The sequence below is a fragment of the Otolemur garnettii genome, unplaced genomic scaffold (assembly GCF_000181295.1).
Source record: "Otolemur garnettii isolate 467f Iridium unplaced genomic scaffold, OtoGar3 scaffold00008, whole genome shotgun sequence".
NCBI classification, from domain to species: domain Eukaryota; kingdom Metazoa; phylum Chordata; class Mammalia; order Primates; family Galagidae; genus Otolemur; species Otolemur garnettii.
Window position 1 is genome coordinate 8,761,271 of NW_003852403.1, and position 19,797 is coordinate 8,781,067.

A 19,797-nucleotide genomic window follows, 5' to 3' on the forward strand; every position below is an offset into this window, starting at 1 on the left:
AAACGGGTTCCCAGCAGCCCGGAGTCCAGTTCCCCCTGTCTTTCTCTAGAAGAGATACTTCTTTTATTTTCTGTACAGTTTTAGTTCCTTTTTTACTTTTGGTATTTATGTTGCATGTAGCAGTGACATCACGCCCCAACTCCCTCATCTCCCAATGCAGTCTATATAGAGTAGCCTGGAGCTGGAGCGTCCAAAGGGAGCCCACTCTCTGTCCATCCCCCTACAGCCACCCAGCTCTGGCCAGCTTCTGGCACCGTCTTATTTTTTCCACTTGAAAATAAGACTTTGACAACAGTGTGTTTCTCTTGAAGGCTCTGTCTCAGATCTTTAAAAGGATACTGATTAGACGGAGGTAATTACCACTTTAGCTCTAGACGCCTTGTCAACTAGGGTCATTGTCATGCTTGCCTTTGATAAGTTATACTTGGTCTCCTCTGCTATTGAGCTTGAAGTCCTCTCCTAAAAGAAACACATATGCTACATATATATTCCTGTGTGGTGATATAGATATATGTATATATATGATATATACCAGTACTCTATATGTAAAAATGTATATTTTTATATATAAGAGTCAAGATATTTTATAGATTGATGTATATATTAACAGTATATGTGCCTCTCTATATGAGGAGGTACTTGCTAGACAATTAATTGGATTCTCAACTTTGGGACTGTAAGTATCTAAACTGCCTTATTGGAGACAAGTATTTCCACAGTGGTAATTATTTCCTAGAGTCTATGAAGTTCCTTGGCTTAAAATAATGTTTCTTCTTTAGTCACTACCCGCTAGGACCCACCCAGTTCCTTTGTGAGTGTTAAGTCAGACATCTTGGAAGATCCATTCACTTGTTTAAGGGAGGAAAGATGACTGGAGAAGGTTCTATTTCACCAAGGAGCTATGTAGACATCTAAACAAGTCAATATATGTCTCTGAGCCTCTAAGTTACTGAAGGAGTAGGATGGCATCTCACTCAGTGAGATGGGGCAATTGAGGAGGAGCTTTTAAGGCCAACAAAGTGACTAGAGCCATGCTGCTCTCAGTGGTACCAGCAGTGAGCTCTGGGTCTTTATCAATGTACCTAAAAGTCCACTGAAAATGAGACCTGATCTGTAGAATGGTTCAGTCCACTGGCTCTTGGAGAAGATGTTTCGGCACTTGGTCCTTTCATATTTCTTTGCAGCAGAAGAGGCGAGTTGATCATCTGATTTTGGCTATCGTCAGTGTTTGGAGGGTATAAGTCGCTCCATGTAAAAACAAACAAAGCAATGACCATCTTCAATTCAGTGCACAATTCTGTCAAGAGAGACTCTGTGGCTCCCTTCATCTGAAATATCTTTTTAAGGATGGTTTGAGGACATCAGCCACTTTTATACCTGCAGAGCTGTCCGCCATAACTAATGGTCCTTCAGAATTGGAGGGAAAATGTGATGTCAAACAACAGACAACTCCAGTGCCAAATACTTCTGCCTTCCCCAGCCACAGTACGGCTGCTGAGGGCAGAATCACCTAGATCAGTGTGCTTGATGCCACTGACATTTACTAGTTTTTTCTTTCTCCTCTTGATGTTTTTGGAAAACCACCTGGAAGACCTTTCTTCTTATTCTAGAAGTTAATGGGCGGAATTTGCTAAGTGAAGACATCATTTCTCACTTTTAGGCCTTGATTCCCAGTGCCACATCAGTTGCTTCAACCTTAAACCTCAGTGGACTTTTACTTCCATGGACATTTTCCTTTGTAATTTTTAGTTGCTGAAGAGCACATGAAAAGTAGCTCCAGACTTTATGCTTGGAAATAATGCTTCCTTCATTGGACTGATTTTAAAACAGAGATTGCAATCTGAAAACTACCTATTAATTGAATGTCAGATCTTTTTTTTTTCTTTCCACACCAGCCTGCCCTCGAATTAGCTCCATTTGAAACCTAAAATATTTGTCCCCAGTAGTTGGGAAAGTCCACCTGGGCCTCTCAGTCCAGCACCACTTTTCCTGCCCCTTCCAATCCACACTGGAAATTAAGACTCTGCAATTAGAAATTGGCTGACAATCTGGTTGCTGATGCAGGAGGCAGATGGTGCTGAGGATAGAATGGAATCCAACTGTCCCTTCCATTTCAGACTTGGCTTAGAAGCGCCAACCACCAGAGAACAGCTGACTGTCTGACTCAAGGAAAGAGCAGTAACTAAGCCACCTCTGCAGCTGCTACTGCCTATGGGTTTCCTTTCTCATGATCATAGCCTTTGAAAGGAGAGGAAAGGTCGTCTAAGTGCTCGTGTGAGAAATCTGTTTTAAAACATTTAAGAGTAGACAGACAATTTTGGTGAAGTCCCTTAGAAAAATATGTCTATTTTTTCTCTATAAATAGGACTAGTAAGTCATAATGGGGATATTGGTTGATTTTCCACTTTTTCGTGGTGGAGAGAAGCACATTGTGAGAGTGCTAGGGCTGAGTTTGAGGGTGCTGAGATCCAGGGTCTAATTCTTGGCAACCACAAAACCTCTTTGAGTCTATGGCCCTGCTCCAAGAACAGGATCCTTACAATGTGGGCCAAAGAGAAAACTGAGTCCCTGGAGCCTTATATTGCTGCTTTCCCAGAGTTAAGTCTGCTCAAGAGAGCAATTTATTGAGAGTAAAGTTCCAAGAGCCCAAAGACAGATTGACAAGTAGCTACAGTGTTGGCACCTGCCAGAGACACACTCTTGTCTGTTCCCTGTCCCAGAAAGCTGCAGCAGGGCTTTGAAGAGGTCCAGTCTGTGGCTGCAGACGTGATCCCACTCTGCTGGCCACAGGGGCAAAGCCAGTGTGCTTGCCAGTTGCCAGTCTGCCCACCCTCGGACCATCTCCCAGGACCTCCAACCCCCTCATCCCTGCTTCTCCTAAAGGTCTGCTGTGGATCGCAAGAAGCCATTGAATTGAAATGATGCTGCCCAATATTTCAATTCTTAGAGATAGCCTGGTCCTCTTTCTGCTCCTTTTGGAGAAAGGCTAGTTCCGGTTGCCTGTGAACTAGCTGCTCTTCCACACTGATCCACTAGATGTCCTCGTAGATCTACTTTGTGTTACCATTGTACTGCAGGGGAAAACCTTTTCCCAGGATGGGGACTCGGGAAGGGAGAGGATGGGTGACTATGTAAGAAAGAAAATTAGCAAACGCTAAAGGAGAGAGGACCCATTGTGTGGCCAGAGAGGCGATAGGAAACTTCTGTTTTAAACCAAAGTTACACTTTGAAACCTAACCTTGGGAGGTTTAAGTGGAACTCTGATATCTAAGAATTAACCTTCTAACATAAATCATCTCTAGAAAAGGAAACAATCACTGAGAAATGGGAACCAAATACCAGCAATTCTGAATATCCATGAGACGAAAATGAAGGCTTAGGGAGCCAGAGAGAGATCATTGAGGGAGATGAGAGGGGTGGTAAACTCCAAATTAGGAGGTCCGTAACTTAATTTTAGTATAATTTTATTTAACAACTTGAGAGTATCATTTTACACACAAGTGTCCAAATCTTCTGGAACATCTACCGCCAGGGAGACAAACCCTCATCAGTTTTTAGTTAAAAAGCTTGTCTGTGATTTGTACCATGGCCCAGAGGAAATCTCTTCCTGGCCAGTACACGTAGTCTTCAAGCCTGCTGGATCATTCCACCAGATGGGAGTTCAGGATCAGCCTTACCTATTAAGAAAGTGGACCCAGAAGTCTGTAGGTGAAGACACCCCCAGGGAGTCAATGAAAATGGACTATTCCAGAAGTTGAGAAAAAGGGCCACCCGACCAGTGGGTGGCATCTCGGTTTAAACGTTGTGATTCATGAAGGTTTGTCAACGTGTGTGGGGCTGAATCGTTTTTAACTGTTTCTGTACTGTCTTGGAGCCTCTCATTGGTCATTCTTGCTGATTTTTTTTTATTTTTTTGTATGTGGTGTTCTTTGTTTGTCTTTTGAGATTTCTATTTTGCATTTGGTGTGAGTGTAAAAATAACTGGGAAGGAATGACAAGTAATGGCATGTTTTCTTTTTTCTGCATCTGCTGCTTTGGAATGTGACTGCTTATAATTAACAGTTAATCTTCTTATAGCAAATGGTTTTTTGCTGCTTCGATGACCAGTTTCAGCCTGTTCCTGCATGCTAACAATATGAAATTTTAGAACAATGCATGGTCTCCAGAACAGCTAACAACGACAGTTGCAAACAGTCCCTGAGAGCCCCTGGCTCGATGCTGTGTTTCCTCCTGAACTCTTATCAAGTAGGAGGTTCACATCACCCGTTGTGATATGCTTGCCTCTGACAAAATAGTTTCAGAAGTTATTCCATCCCCATCATCCCTCCCCTTGTCCTTAAAGATGGTATATTTATAAGAACTTTCTTTCCCCGTAAATGTGTCAGATTCTATTATTGTATATAAACCCAAAATGGCAGTGTGGAAATGAAAGCCAGGGACTGTGCTAATGAGAAGCATAGCATTTCAGAGTTTGACGGGCTTCTCTTCTGCTACAGCATTTGATTAAAACATTTTTTTTTCAAAACAATTTATCTACAGGGAAACAAAAAATCATCCCTGTGTCCCTCTTCCGTGTAAATAACAAATCAATATTTCCAGTAAAACAACGAAGAGAGAAAAATCAAGGGGGGAGTCTCCAAGTTGTGCGCCAGATCTGGATGCATTTAAGATAAATTTATTTTCGGGTGTCTGACGGAAGACTTCCTTCCTCCCCCTTTCTTGACTTCAGCCATCGCTGTTTGTTTGGAATGTCTCTGGGCATTCGCAGCACGGCTTCTAAACCCCTCTGATTCAAATGCTGTAGTGGAACTTTTTTTTTTTTTTTTTTGGTAAAAGCTGAGCTCAAAGGAATGACATGCCACCCATTGAACAGGGCTGGGGCCGCATGATGATTTGAACAACAGACTGGCTAGGATGCTAAAAGAACATGTCTCTAAAAATGTGCATCCAGTTTACAGGAATGGAGTTGCTGCTGAAGAGATCTCTCATTCATCTCCCCCAGTGCCTGTTCTTCACAATCATAACGTTACCCCTGCTTGACAAATATACTGTATGGCAAGTCATAAAGGTCTTAGAACAGGACTTGACCCATTTGAGAGATTTAAACCCCTTTTCCTGGTGACTGTAACGTTCAAACAGGCCAAGACCACAAGCCATATTTTAAAATAAGAGTGCAACCATTCTCTACAAGGAAAAAGAAAGGTGGAGGGGAGAATGACTCTCAAAATGCAAGGTGTGGGCACAGGGAATAGCACCTCTCCAGTTTAGGTTGACCGTATGGCTGTGATGCTTGGAATAAATATAAATTCGTCTCCCACCTGGGGAGAGAAACAGGCGGGTTCATGCTAAGTGATAAACAAACATGTTTGCCTGTTGTAGCATCAAAAGGAAGTACAAAGAGCTTCTTTTGTTGTACTGAAATATAAATTGGCTTGAAGGGTAAAGGGCACTGGCAACGTCCATGGTGACTTCCAGCAACTTTTGTAGGTTGACACGCAGGTTGGATCCCTGGGCAGGGCAGAGCCTACGATACCAGCTTTCAAAGAGCTGTCCATGCTGCATGCAAATCTCAATAAGCTATTTCCCATGGGACCTACTATTTGCTTAGGTCATGTTTTGTAGTATTTAATCTATTTTGGCTAATATTTTCGGTATAGGAAAAAAAGGTATGATTAACCCATAGCCTGATTGCTTGCTGAATTTCTGGTGAGTGGGGAGAGAAAAGCAGATGTGATTTTTCAGATTCTCTCAGTTTTAAGCAGAAAATATATCTGTAAGTAGTTAAATGCGTTCCAACAGACCAACATCTGATGTGCTTTTGGTGATTTCTTATTTGCGAACTGCCTTTAATGTCAAGTCCGCAGCATTAGTCTTGAGTAGCTGCATTTCGTATATGGACAGATTTGGATATTTGTTCTGTCAAGAGTAAATTTAAATTCCTGTAGCCATCATGTAAACTCACTCTCGGGAAGTTCAGCAAAGGCATCCCCAGATTCTGTATTAACACGTAATCGTTTCACATCTAATTTGATGAAAGCTTGTCCCAGGCTCTGCCTAATGCCCAGAAATGGATGGAAATTAGAAAGCCTACATCTGAGATATTTTTGCATCTTTCAAAAACCATTTATTGTGCCCAGGAAGCCATTAATTTAATTGATTGGCAGTGTGTATATTTTGTCCTCCTGTATTAATTGTGCCAGGGGAAAAAAGGTTGGTTACATTTGTTTTGCTGTCTGTAATTTGTTCTTCTTCTCATTCAAGCACTCAACTGTACTCAGCCATGCCCTCTTCCTGCGGTCACCGCCTTACCTAGGGGAGAAAAAAATAATACACAACAGCCTTGGGGAATGATAAAGACAATTTATATTTTTGCTGCTTTTTTGATGTACAACCAAACTGTTATAAACAATCACTCTGCATTTTCTTTTTCTGGGTCAAGACTGTTAACGTGAACTAAGACCTGTGTTAAATCCCTCCAGCTGCCTTGCTGTGTGTGACCTTGCCATTAACTGCCACTCTTCCTCTCCTCCCATCCTACCACATGGTTATAGCCAAGATGTCCATCTACAAGAGAATGAGACGGGCATGTTGTTTTGATTGCGGACGTTCTGAGCGTGACTGCTCATGCATGTCAGGCCGTGTGCGTGGTAACGTGGACCCTCTTGAGAGAGCCTTCCCACTTTCTTCTGTCTCTGTTAATGATTGCTCCACCAGTTTCCATGCCTGTAAGTTTAACCTCGACATACACAGTTCCCCATGTCTGTGCTGTCTGTGGTATCACCCCTGTCTCGTGCTGTGCCCTGTGGTTCTGTGAGTCCGTGGGCTGATGTTCCCTCCCCGGTGTGATCTCTCACGTGGTGTGTGTTGTCCCAGCTGCCCGTGTCTTTGTGTCTGTGTGGAGGAAGACCTCCCTTTTGGATGTTAACTCACTGTGCTTCTTGCAATGGCGTGCAGGACTGTGACATTGCAGTCATCCTCTCTCCGCTTTAAACAAATACAAATGGAAATTAAAGGGACAGCAAATCACACACTATATTAATGGAGAGATACGTGGAAAGGTACATCTTAATATTTCAAAAACGGCTTTAAGTTGGATTATATCAAAGCAAGGAAAAGGGTATAGTGGGAACAGGCTAGCGCTGGCACTAAGCTGCTTTTAGTGAGTTTAGATAGTTTATCAGTTTCCAAAATACAACAGAGTTTTGATGCAGATGGGTGTATATGTATTTTTTTCTTTTCTTCTTTTTTAACTGTGTCTCTCTAACTTGTTCTCTCATTCCTCTAATGCCAGATTTTGTCCTGTTTTCTGGAAAAGAGTATTCTAAATCTGCCAACCAACGTAGGCTGGTGGATTCTAGAACTTTCTCCAGGAAAGTGACGAATTCAAAGGCTTGTTCCATTAATAGCTGTGGTGTTTCCAACAGTATAGCCTCTGTTTAACTATGGTAATAGGTAGTGATGGTGATTCCAAATAACAACAAAAAATATAAGTCACAAACCTTTGATGGTCTCCTTGAGTCCACAGCCCAGGCCTCTGAGGTCAATCTTCCTTGTCACCCACAAGCTCAGAGGTGTTAAGAATCTGCCAAGCAGCTGGTAGCTGGTAAGGCTGAGATGGACCTGATTCCTGAGATACCCCCCACCCCATTCTAATCTTCATGGTAGACTTTGCAGCTTTACTGATACAGCTCATGGGTAAAGTTACTGAGAGCTCCGGTTTAAGACACTGACATTGTGGGTCCTTGTCCAAGTACAAAAGAGGCTGTAGTTCCACTTGAGGACTTGGGTGTTCTTCAGATTTGACCATGACCCTGTTTTCCCGTGTTTGATAGCATAGATGGCCGGAGACAGTTCTTGTGTCTGCACTTCATCGCTTCCTCTTTAAAGCACCAGCATAGTTATTGGTGACAATGTTGTCATCCGTCCTTCCCCCTTCTAAGTGGCCAGAGCTGGTCCAACTGAACTCTCTAACACTCCAGGCTTAGTTTACACTGATGTCAGAGTGGAAGGCGTGCACTTGGCTCTGAAGCATTTATTCCTATGGAAAAAGGAACTTGCTTGACTCGCATGTGCAGTGTTGAGGCTGGTCCCAAGCATAGTGCACCTGTGTGGCAGGGACCCACGGAGGCTCCTAAGGCTGTGGGAGCCCTCACGGCACTGTGTACCATCCCAGGTGCTGATGTTTGAGCTTGAAACTCAGGAGTGAGGCGTAGACTATGCATTAGGCTTGTCATGGAAACCTTTGGAAAATTTTGATATGGAACCAGAGAGTCATCGTCTCTGACCCATGATTTCCTGCTCCCCCAGACCAGTGCCAAGGTACAAGATTCATTTCAAAGTGAAACCTAATGGAGGTTGCATTGAGAGGAGTTTTGGATGGCCCCAAGCACATTGGGCTAAAATCTTGGAAAGGAAGTTTTGCTAAAATCCTTACAGATGCTGCTGTATGAATGAATCCTTATCCCTCTATTCTCCCTGCAAGAGTTCTCTGCAGCTCACAGTCCACTACTGAGAATACCTCGGTCACAGCTGCACAAAGAATTTCTGTTTCTGCCCTGTGCAGCAAGACACCAGGTTCAAGGCAGATGCTGGGGAGGAAGAACAGAGTGGTACGGAGAGGGCAGGGTTTGGCCACATCTCTTTTAGGAGTGGCGGGGAAAGCAACTACCAGCCACCTGGGTTACCTTCTGCCTAATGCCCAACTTCTGTTCACAGTTTACTAGGCTCCAAAACCTTGGCCAAACATTCAGTGGGAAAAAAGAAGAAGCCCCTCTGCCTCTGAGCTGGGGCCCCATGGCCACATCTTGTCTTGGCACTGGCGACAGAAGCAATCCCAGCAAACTCTGCATCTCCTGCTTGGGGCTCGTATGCCCAGTGTCTGTAATTTTGATTTTATCTAAGAGAAATCTTAATTAGAGGTATTTCTCAGCTTCGCAATTTAATCCAACTGTTGATAGAGGCCAGGGGAAGAAAAGTTTAGGGTGGTGTTGTCTCATCCTCTCAGAAACATTCAGTGTACAATGTTCCTGTCCCCCCATACCTCTAAAATCAGCCCACACCATGCAGCACATGGAGCTTTGGGGCTGCAGGGCTGAGCCGTAAGTGGTATTGACAGCTCCGGGGGAGGTTTGCCTCCTCTGTTTCATCAGCCTTCCTGCCGTCATCACTCCATCAAACAAAAGCAGATTTCATCCATCCCCGTGTGAGACCACTCACCTTTGACCATTAATAATAAGTTAGAAAAATCTCTGCCAATTTGAGCCCCTTTATGTGCCCACGTAAGCCCTTCTTCTCCAATTAAAAAATGCCTGTCTGGACACAGAATTCCACGGGCTGCGCTCCAACAGCAGTCCCTGGGCACCCCTCGCTTGTGGTGGGGTTGGGTGGTGCCCGTGTGACGGAGTGAGTTGACTCCAGAGCAGTGGTGAGAGTGGGCTTTTCATTAAATATGAGCAGATGTGAAATGTAGAGGGTTTGACAATTAGAAATGGCAGGAGAAGGGCCCTTGAATCAAAGTGAGGTCAGATGGGCGGATCAGATTACTTCTCTTACATTCTTTAGTTGTTCTGAAAATCATTTTGAATTAGTGTCAGCAGAGCCATGATGGGTTGTGCCCTTTGTCTTTTATGCTGGGGCTGTATTGTTTCCCAAGACACTCATTAAAGGTCATTATACTATTACGGAGCTCGCTTTGGTCGCCGTGTCCCAGTTGAGCTGGTGTGCTTTGGAGACGGCCTAGCTCATTTCTCTCTCTCCTTTCCTCTCCCTCTTTACTGTTTCTTTTCTTATAAGGAAAAAGATTTCTGTTTTCGAGGGACGTTAAATTGAAACACAAATGCGCATTATGCGTTTTCTGAAGTGGGAGAAGAAGTAGCTGCTTCCCAGAGGAGTGGTAATATGTTAAAAGCGTTCACTCAGCTCAAACAGCAGGGACCGCCTCTCGGCGCACCCCTGGGAGGAGGTGTGGTCCCTCACTGGGACCTAGAGTCAGGTGTTGTTATGCCACGTGCTGTTCTAACGGTTGTCCTTTTCTGTTGAACTTCTGACTGTAAGGCCAGACTGTATTGACGAGAAAACCTGAGAGAAAGGATTAGTTTAGCAAAGACAAAAAAATTTAAAGAGTGCCAGAATAGTATGGCAAATACCCATCCATAAGAATGCCTCACGAAAGGGTTTCAGTTCTGGCAGGACCGAATTGTGCAATAGGGTAGCCTGGAATCGGGGCCCATTAGCATCTGATGGTTCAGATTCGGTTTCCACTTCAGGTTGTCCTGGGCAAGAATCCCAGCTCTCTTAAAAAGACACCAGGATTGTATGGGCCCTGGCTGTTTTCATAAGTAACCGTGTTCTAGTGTTAGCAAATGCAAAAATACGTATACGTATATATGCTTCTAGCAAATACAGACATACGTTCTAGTTAGTTCCATTTCTTCCCCCTATAATTTTGTAAACTGGACCTCTCTGGCTCTTTGGAAGTGGAGTCTTGTTATTTCTGTCTTGCTCGATCTCTGATTGCTAAGTGAAAGGGACAATTAAAATGATGTCGCAGGGACAATGTAGGACCGTATTGATTTGAACCTGCTGAGACCTGCCTGACATGATTCTGGTCACAACCGTCAGTAGCCCTGGCACAAACAAATTAATCTTGTGGTGGAAGAGAAACAGCTCTTCCGATTTGCACTTGGAACCGGTTTTAGCCAAAGTACACGTGTGATCACTCACACTAACCTTTCAATTTGCTAATAGTTTAAACCTGCACTATTACATGTGCTCTTTTGAAAACTACTGTAGCTAATTTGAAATTATACATGACTTTTATTGGGGGCATACATATATAATACAAGGAAGCATTCAACCCCAGCGGTTAAGTGGAGAGCAGTCCAACGCAATTAGGTTGAAGGGAGACATACCAAAATCACTTCAATGTAATCTTGAGTCTTGTCAGATAATAAACAAAATCAGCTTATCCTGAGTAGCCTTTGGTTTGTACAGGCAGAGAATTAGCATTGTCAATAGAACTTAAGTCACTTGAGTGAACTAACGGCATTTTGAAGTACATAAAATCAGATACTGGGGCCGGGGGTGGAAACGGCTTCTAGGAAAATGTCTGTAATAGGACATACCCTATCGAGACAGTTTCCAACACCTGTTAGGGGAAGATTTCATTGAATAATCTGCATTTAAAAGTCAACAGTCTATAACGGTCTCATTGCTTTTATGCATCATCTTGGGCGGCTGACTTCCTCAAACTCTCCAGTTTTTAATTTATTTCACTTCTGGTCCCTGAAACTCATGACTCTCTCTTCCCCCCCACTAAAACCAGTGAGAAGCAGAAAGACGAGAGCCAGGGGATACTAAGCCCAAATCCTTTTAATCATAGCTTTTCCACTGTTTTATTAAGCGCTTTCATCTGGGTCTCTCCACTTTCTTTCATTTCCTGTCTTGCTGGTGTGATCACTTTCTTTCTCTCTTCTTCTCCCCCTCTTTCCTCCCTCTCTCCGTCCATCACACACATGCATACCAAACTCTAAAGGAGCTGTTGGATTCTACTTTGGCTCTTTAGCTGCCCCTGGCCGTGCAGCCCCCCCCATCTAGCCACATGCACTTCATTGCTGGAAGAGAAAACAGGAGAGCAAATAAGTCTAGGCATCCATGTAGCCATCCCCCATGACCAGGACCAATAGAGGCCCTGGGAAGGGCCTCTTAGGGCAGTTTTGCTGGTAGCAGGCAAGGCTATCAAAGCCAAGATTTGATTTCATGGTAGCCAAACTGAGTGACTGGTTAACTGGAAATAAAGCGTTCCAGTGGGCTTCAGGTCACTGTGAGGCAGTGATCAGCTTCTAAAATCAGCACGGTAAGGCCCAACTCATGTCTGGATGAAACTGCCTTTGAAAAGAATCCTTTAAATTGCGCATCTGTACAACAAACCAGGTTTTCATCCAGAATAGATACTGTTTATTTCAGCTTAGTGTCAGGAGAAATAGTCGGCTTGCATTGAGGCACCTCGTTGTGCCTCTGTCACCCTCAAAAAAGGAAAGGATTGTCGAATTTCTGAAGAGAAATACGCCATGAAGATGGACCATGTCTAGGCGAAAGGAGACGAGAGCAGTAGGCAAAAGGCAGCCACCTTTTCAAAAGAAATTCTTCCAAACAGGCTGGGGAGATGGGAGGCCCCTTTGTGTGCACTGGGACGCCTCTCTTCCCAGGAACCCTGTCCTATAAGAAGTCTCGTGGCTCTTTAAGGACAAACCAGGAGTGGTGTTGGCATGCCACACGGAAGCCGAGCCGAGGTCCTTATGCAAGGTGACATGGAAATTATGTTTGCATTTTTATTTCAGGACAGTGGCCGGTTGTCAGGATACTCACACTGACAGTTTCTACCAGCAGGCAGCGGATCCTTCCTCTCCCCTCCGCGGCGGAGGGCAGATGTGGCGGTTAGCTCCCCGTCTTCCTCCTCCGCCGCTATCTCGGGCGGCAGATGCCAGGGCCAGCCTGCCTTCCACTTGAGCTTTCCTGTCAGGCCTCTGCCTTGAGCCCAAATTCTGACCTTTACTGTATGAAATAAAGTCCTGATGAACAAGCAGAGGCTTGAATTAGAGCAGGCTTGGAGCAAATGTCAAATCCATCTCTGCCTCCTTCCTCCACCTGCACCAGGAGCCGGCGTTAGACCCAGTCTGGAGTTTGCAGCGCCTCAGGCTTTATGGGTCTGGGGAGACATAACTTATTAACAAAGAGTTATTAAATTTTTATCAATTTTACAACACAATGTAAATGCCTCCTATGAATCTACATTGTATTCATTATCATTTAAAACGTTAATTAAGTCAAAGTTGCATTTAATTTCTCTCTAAATGGGCCTCTGGGAAGAGGCTTTTAGAAACATCTGTGGGAGCGTGCAGCTCAGGAAACGGGAGTCCCCAGCCCCCTCTCAGGACAGCCCCCTGAGTTGATGGCTATCGCATGTCTGTGGCTAATTTGTTGTGATGTGATTGGGCACGGTCTCAAATTAGTATCAGACCAATAATGGTGTAAAGCCACTCGAGAGAGGCACGTGGGGTGGTGTGGCACAGGCTCTGCGGAGTTCCGCCTTCCAATCCCATCCAGACGGAAACGGGCAGTTGATCTGTGCCACCTCTGCTCTCCGTCATGCCTTGGGACTCTCCTCCTCATATGGCGCCCATCATTTCAGTTGGATCTGTCCTTCCTGTGAGATGGACGCTTGTCATCTGGCCCAACAAACGTGGGACATTTGCCAGCACGCTCACAGGAAAGATCTCAGCGCTGGGGACCTTTGACGAAGCCACAGGCACAGAGCAGGCAAATGGAAACCATTTTCAGAACGGAGTGGCTATGGAAATTGTAAACAGGTCATGCTCACTGGTGAGGAAAGACATGATGAGATTTGCTGAAAAATTGTTTTCCTCTTTGGAGGCTAGGGTGATGTTTTTGTCTTATTCGAGCATGGGGTCCCTACCCAAACAGATCTGTAGTTACTGTAGGTGGACTCCATCATCCAGGGACTGAAGCTTGCTAGTCTGGTGGTGCTAGGGAAGTTAACTAGGATTCATGTTAAGACTAGACTGAGCGTGGTCTCTTGTTATGCAGAGTACTCTGGCAACTTGGGAAGGATGTCTGTGCATGAGTGTGGTGGTATTATGTTTAGCATTTGCTGTACTGAGGCATTACATGTCTTTGACAAATATTGCTTAATTTAACCCTCATGAAGAGGTAGTAACTGTTATTTGCAGTTGAGGCAACTGTACACTGAGGCATCGGCAAAGCGCCCCATTTCCGGAGTGGCAACTGAGGCCCGGGAGGTTAAATGGCTTGCTACAGGCGGCATCACAATTAAGCAGCATAGAAGGGATTTAGAGACAGGCCGTGAGTCTGCACAGTCGATGCCACAGCATTTTTCAACCTTATTTTTCTCATGACACACTTGAACCTATAGTTGAACTTCTGAGGGACACTTAAATTATGTTGATCAAGAAAAAAGAAAAGAATATACCTATTGTGATTTGAACATCTTCCAAAATAATTTAATTAATGATCTTTAAAAATTTTTGTGGCACCGGTTGAAAATCAGTGGTCTACGCAGGAAGTTAACTTCCTCAGTTACTTAGTTAAATAAGATCCATAGATCCGTTCATCTCCAAGGAAGGAGAAAAAGATAGAATTCCAGTAATGGAAACTCGAGCCAATGAGGGGAATGCTGGAGCCTTCTGCTGGGCAGGTGGCACCCAGTTGGCTGGAGTTTAAGACTTGTTTAGGGGCGTGCAGGAAGAGGAGGCCCTGATGGGTAAAATCAGGTCCCATTACTGCCAGGTACCAGGCCAAGGATGTTGTTGGTCCATGTTAGAGGGGAAAGCCCTTGAAGGGGTTTGTTCAGGGAAATGACCCAACAGGGCCTTTGTTTGGAGAAAACTGCTGTAGCCGCAAGGGAAGAAGGGACCAATGGGAGGCGGTTGGGGACCCCCTGTAAGGGAGGAAAAGCCACTCTGAGAAGTCGGAGGAAGGAAGGTGTGATCCGTTAGCCTGCAGGACTTCCCAGCTGAAGCGCATGACCCAAGTGCAAATCCCAGAACTTAAAAGAAAGTTTAATCAACGGCGCTGAAGCAGTTTAATTCCATTAGTTAAATTTCACGAGCCCGATTCTCCCCAGCTGACCTGGCGGCTAGGATGAGTGTGGGCTCAGGGGAGTTTCCTTCTCACTGGAGGAAGATTCACCACCTTCAGAGCTGGAGAGCTACTGGCTGTGTCCACGACCACAGGTCTTCAGGATCTGCCCTGTCTATTCCCTTTTCCTGGCCAGTATTTCTTCCTCCTTCCCCCATTTTCCTGTGTGAACAAGCCTCACATCTCGATTGTGTTGACAGTGACAGGAGCACAGCTCTCAGCTGCTGCTGTGCCTAGTGTTGGCCCAGGCCCAGCAGCAGACCCAAGGCAAGTGGGACCCCCAGCCGGGGCGTGTGACCAACCCTGGCAGTCCTGGCTGCGGCTGTATGTGGTAGCTTCCCTTAGAGCTCATGGGAATTACTTCTTAAATCCCTACTCGTGGCAAGGAGACTTTTCTCCTGCTATCTTGCTCAGCGAGACGGCACATCTCCTTACATCTAGGGAGGAGAGAAATAATGCAGTACTTCGCGTCCCGTTCACTGCAATCCACTGTAGTTTTCAACCACTTAACCTACTCCAGCGGAAATACAAAACACATTTCCTGTGATGGACCGCCACACGGAATCCTAGGGCGCTGGGTGGCGCTTCCAAGTACCAGGCGCAGTCTTCTTTTCTGTTTTATTTCTCGGGGCTTCAGACCTTTGCCTGCGCTCGGAGTGTCTCTCTGTCAGCGTTCTCAGCGGCCGTGTTCATGTACACCAGTGATTTTCAACCAGTGTGCTGCGAAAAATTTAAAAGATCATTCATTGAATTCAAAGCACAGTAAGTATATTATTTTACTCTTTTTTTTGATCAGCATAATTTAAGTGGCTGCAGAGAAGTTTATAGGTTCAAGTGTGCTGTGAGGTTCAAAAAGTTGCAAAACACGGTTGTACCCTGTTGGCCTCAGAGGGTCATGACAACGACATGAGAAAGGGCTTGCGTCCTGGCTTCCCTCGCGGCGGTGGGCAGCGTATCCTGAGGACACCAACTTCTAGAGGTGGAATGTGGCCAAATGTACTAAGCCGATGAGCTGTGTGTGTCCTCTCTCGGGGCTTCCCCCAACACCAACGTGTTGAATCACCTAGATAATCAAACTGGGGAACCCGCCATCCCTCTATTTGCTTGCAAGAGCACTGCTTCCCCTGCCAACCTTTGTCCCATCGGGAATCTAAATGGACACAGCCAAGGCCGGCATTGTCAGACTCACATATTTGAGATCTCAGAGATGATTAACCTTTTTGTAAATGCTAGATTATAGCTGCTTCAGAGGGAGAATGTAGACATGCCCAGGGATTCTTGCTGTGAGGAGATACCATGTTTCCCTGAAAGTAAGACATTGTCTTATATTTATTTTTTCTCAAGAAGACACACTAGGGCTTATTTTCAGGGGCTGTCTTACTCTCCATGCCAAAATGCATCACTAGTCTTATTATCGGGGTAGGACTTATATTTAACAAATGCATAGAAATCCTGCTACAGCTTATTTTGGGGGTAGGTCTTATTTTGGGGGAAACACGTCTGGTGACCAGCTCAGAGGAGCTGGACTAACACAAGTGGCCTTCCTGGCCATCTCCTTTGGTCATCCTTGGGAGGAACGATCCTCTCACATTCAAAGGAAAGAGCAAGAGAAAAACTCCCCTGGCCTCTTCTAGTAAAATGCAAAACCCTCATTCTGTCCCTTCACTATGGAAAGGTGACCACCAGCAAATGTTCCTACAGCTACAGAAAAAGCCCCGTGAAACTCAACGTGGCATCTTTTGAGGCAGATCTGCATTAGGACTGAACAACGACATGGAGAGACTTTTAAATGAAGTGAGAAAGACTCCGGCCCCCGAGCTGGTCCTGTTCCACATGTATTAACAGTGCGTAGAGGGGCATCTGTGGACCACAGGGCATGGGCCATCTTCTGGAGTGGAGCTGACCGCTTGCATTAAAGTGATCTTCAATTTGGCCAATGTCAGCTTTCTGGGCTGAAGCCCGTTGGATCACACTCAGTCAAGAGAGGACCTAGGGGCTGCCTTCCTTCCCTCCAAGATTGAAAAATAGAGCATGAGGCATCCTTGGCTCAGCTTCCCATATTGGCAAGAATATTTGAATAGGGAATGGCCTGAAGGATGCCAGTTCAGTAAATATTTGATTGAAAGAATGAATAAATGAAGGGATTCTCAGCCACTAAAGGGGTAGGTGGTAGGCCAGAAGCAGGGCTGCCTGAGCTCCATGGTGTTTCCTAAAACTTTCTAAACAGCAGCTTACTGTGTAGTACACATACTCGCACATAAATGTAATAAGGATCTTGGAGGAACTTAAACATTATCAACCAGTAGGTACAATGGAGATTCTTTGTGAAAGATAAATATTGAACAAGAAGGTCTAGAAACAAAGTATAGGGGAAAAATCACACAGGCAAGTATCTACCAATTTTTCTAATGAGGAGAGGCCAAGGACATCACCACATATGGAGCATTTCTTCTTGAAAATCAAGGACATGTGACATTGCATATAAGTTTTATTAATTGAAGAGAATCTGATCATTTTCTTGTGAGTCAGGGTGGCATGAGAAACAATGCATTGAGTACAGTCACTGTGAGAAAGGGGCCTCCTGAAGAGAGGTGACCATGTGCAGGCGGCCACAGCAGCCCGCCCAAATGTGCAGGAACATTTATGACCACCAGGGTCATTTGCTTTGACTGGAAGTAGGCAGACTGAATCCAACAGCAGCACCCAAATGACGGTTCCTCCCACCTTGAGGCACCCAAAGCCTGAGTGTGTCATAGTTACCTCCCTGAGTATGTCATAGTTACTAGTAGGTGGCATCTGAATTGCTGTCTGCCTTTCATCAAGGTTGATGTGGGCATTTCTTTGGTGCAGATGGGTAAATATCCACATATGGCCTGTCCTAGCCAACTGAGAGGACGTGCCTGGTAGGGATGCTTTCAGGCCAAAGCCATGAAGGGGTGTTACCAGAAAAGTAGATAGAATGACTTGCGGAGAAGAGAGAGGTGGGGTGAAAATGAACTCAGGAAATGTGCAAGAATGCAGACAGGGAGGAAGGGGTTCAAGGCACAGGTCTGGAAGTCTTGGGACATGAATGTGAAATTGCAAGTGGATTCTTACTGAAAGCACCTGCCCTTCCGTGATCTATTGAGATGAAGACGGGAATCAGGCAGACATCTCCTATCTTTCCTCTTCTGTAGACTAGGGGATTCCCCAGCCACTCTTCTCACTGTACAGTGAGCTAAGGGATCTCACTGGCAATTAAAGCCTAGGGAATGAAATTGTTTGCAATTCCCTATGATTTATGTTTTCTGGGAACTTTGGAAATAGGCCCCGGTGTGGTCATGTTTTGACGCGTTCACTCAGGCGATGCCTATGGTGTGCCAAGCGTAATGTCTTACATGTGTTTGCGTCTTTACGCTTCTCAAGGCACCAACATCTTCTCCTTTCTTCCTGGAATTTCCAGAGTAGATATCATCCTTTACTACTATGAGACTTTATGAGTAAGTTCCAGAACTTACTTCTCTATTCCTTAGCTTCCTTTGGTAAAATGGAGATAATAATAGTACTGATCTCATAGAATGAATGAATATATATAGCATTCTTCAAAGATTACCTGGCACATGTTGAATACTGTGATCAATTACTATTATTATTATCATCATCTTTCATTAACACATGAAATATCAGAAACAAAGGTGAACTTGACCAAGACCACATAGTTAGTGGATGAATAGATTTGTAAATAGGAAGGCTGTCATCCCCCACAATGGTGTAAACCATCCTACCCATAGCTAATGCATTTTTTCCCCAAATGATTGAATGCTATTAAGCTGATCCTATAAAAGCACATCAACCACAGGCAGAGAAGCCCATCAGCAGCTGTTATACTAAGCTGAGACCTGAGCAGCTTAGTATAACAGAGTCTAAAATTAAAATTGAGTCAAATTACTTAAGTTCTAGATCAAGAAATAATAGATTCAACAGAAATAAGCCAACAAAATTATTAAGATGTGGATAATATCTCCTTGGGATGTTCCTTTCCATTTTGACTACCTGAAAGGCACTGCAAATTTTTGCATAAAATGAGGGAATTGGAACACTGTATCTTAAGCTTTCTTTCAACTCTGAGTATCTTCATTTTTCTCATTGACATGGAATGTAAAAGTCCTCTTTGTTTTAACTCTTACTGGTATAAATCCTTCTAAAATGCTTTGTCTACTTACCAACATTCTAGCCAGCACTGTAAGGAAAAATTATGAAATTCTTTGGGTGTAGAAATCATGTAATATATCAATGTGATCTTCTGGAGATACAGGGGTATGTACAGAGAGCTCAGAAGATTCTTAAAAGTTTGTACTTTATTATGAGCTTATTTTCTTTTAAGATATCTTTTTTTTTTCCTCAAGAGAGATATAGAAAGATCCTCTTCCTCACCTGAGGAGGCCTGTGATTATCTGAGTTTCAACAACTTGGAGGTTATCAATAATCAGAACATTGTCGGCTATTGACAGTCAAGACCAGTCCACTTGAAGTCTCCCTCCAATGACCCCCAACCCTCACCTAATGAACAGTAACCGCTGATGGCCCCAGCGAGCCTCCTGGTTTATTCTGCTTTATTTTGTTACTATCAGGTCCTAGGAAGAAACTTGTGGAAGCATTTAGGGTCAAATGGGGATTTCCAGGAGCTAGTTTGAATAGTACGTGTGTGATAGATGAAAGCAAATCTATCTCCTTGTTATATCTTAGCCCAACTGTCAGATTCCTTGCTAGGATTTTAGGTACTGGGTGACATTGGGTACGGTGGTGACATTTAGGTACAGTGACATTGGGTCTCATTATCATTCCTAATCCTACAGAAACCCTGCCTTTCTGATTTGTCCATCTCTAATGCAGGCCTGAAGATACTAAATTCAATGTGTTCTTGAAAGATGGTGGGAAGGCTGGGAAACAAATGAGAGGGGAACATGGGGAGAGAAGATGGGAAAGAGAAAATTCTCTCTAATTCTAGCAAAATTTCTTTCTTGGTGATGGTCTTGATCTCAACCCATCTTTGATGCCAGTTTGGTGTGGAGACCCCCACATCATCACCTTTCCCCATTTGCTTTACGGGTAGTTGGGCTCTGCTTCTTGTTGACTTTGTCA

General features: G+C 44.4%; 1 protein-coding gene across 7 annotated transcripts in view; it reads left to right on the plus strand.

Moving 5' to 3' along the window:
- Positions 1-19,797, plus strand: part of KCNMA1 (potassium calcium-activated channel subfamily M alpha 1) — a 762,000-nt gene that overhangs the window by 633,766 nt on the left and 108,437 nt on the right. Inside the window, exon 19 of one of the 7 annotated variants that reach the window (XM_012801410.2) lies at positions 6,552-6,725. The exons of the other annotated variants lie outside the window; for them this stretch is intronic. Within the exon in view, the coding sequence (XP_012656864.1) occupies positions 6,552-6,725 (174 nt within the window). The remainder of the gene's footprint in view (positions 1-6,551; positions 6,726-19,797) is intronic. 7 annotated transcript variants of the gene reach the window in all.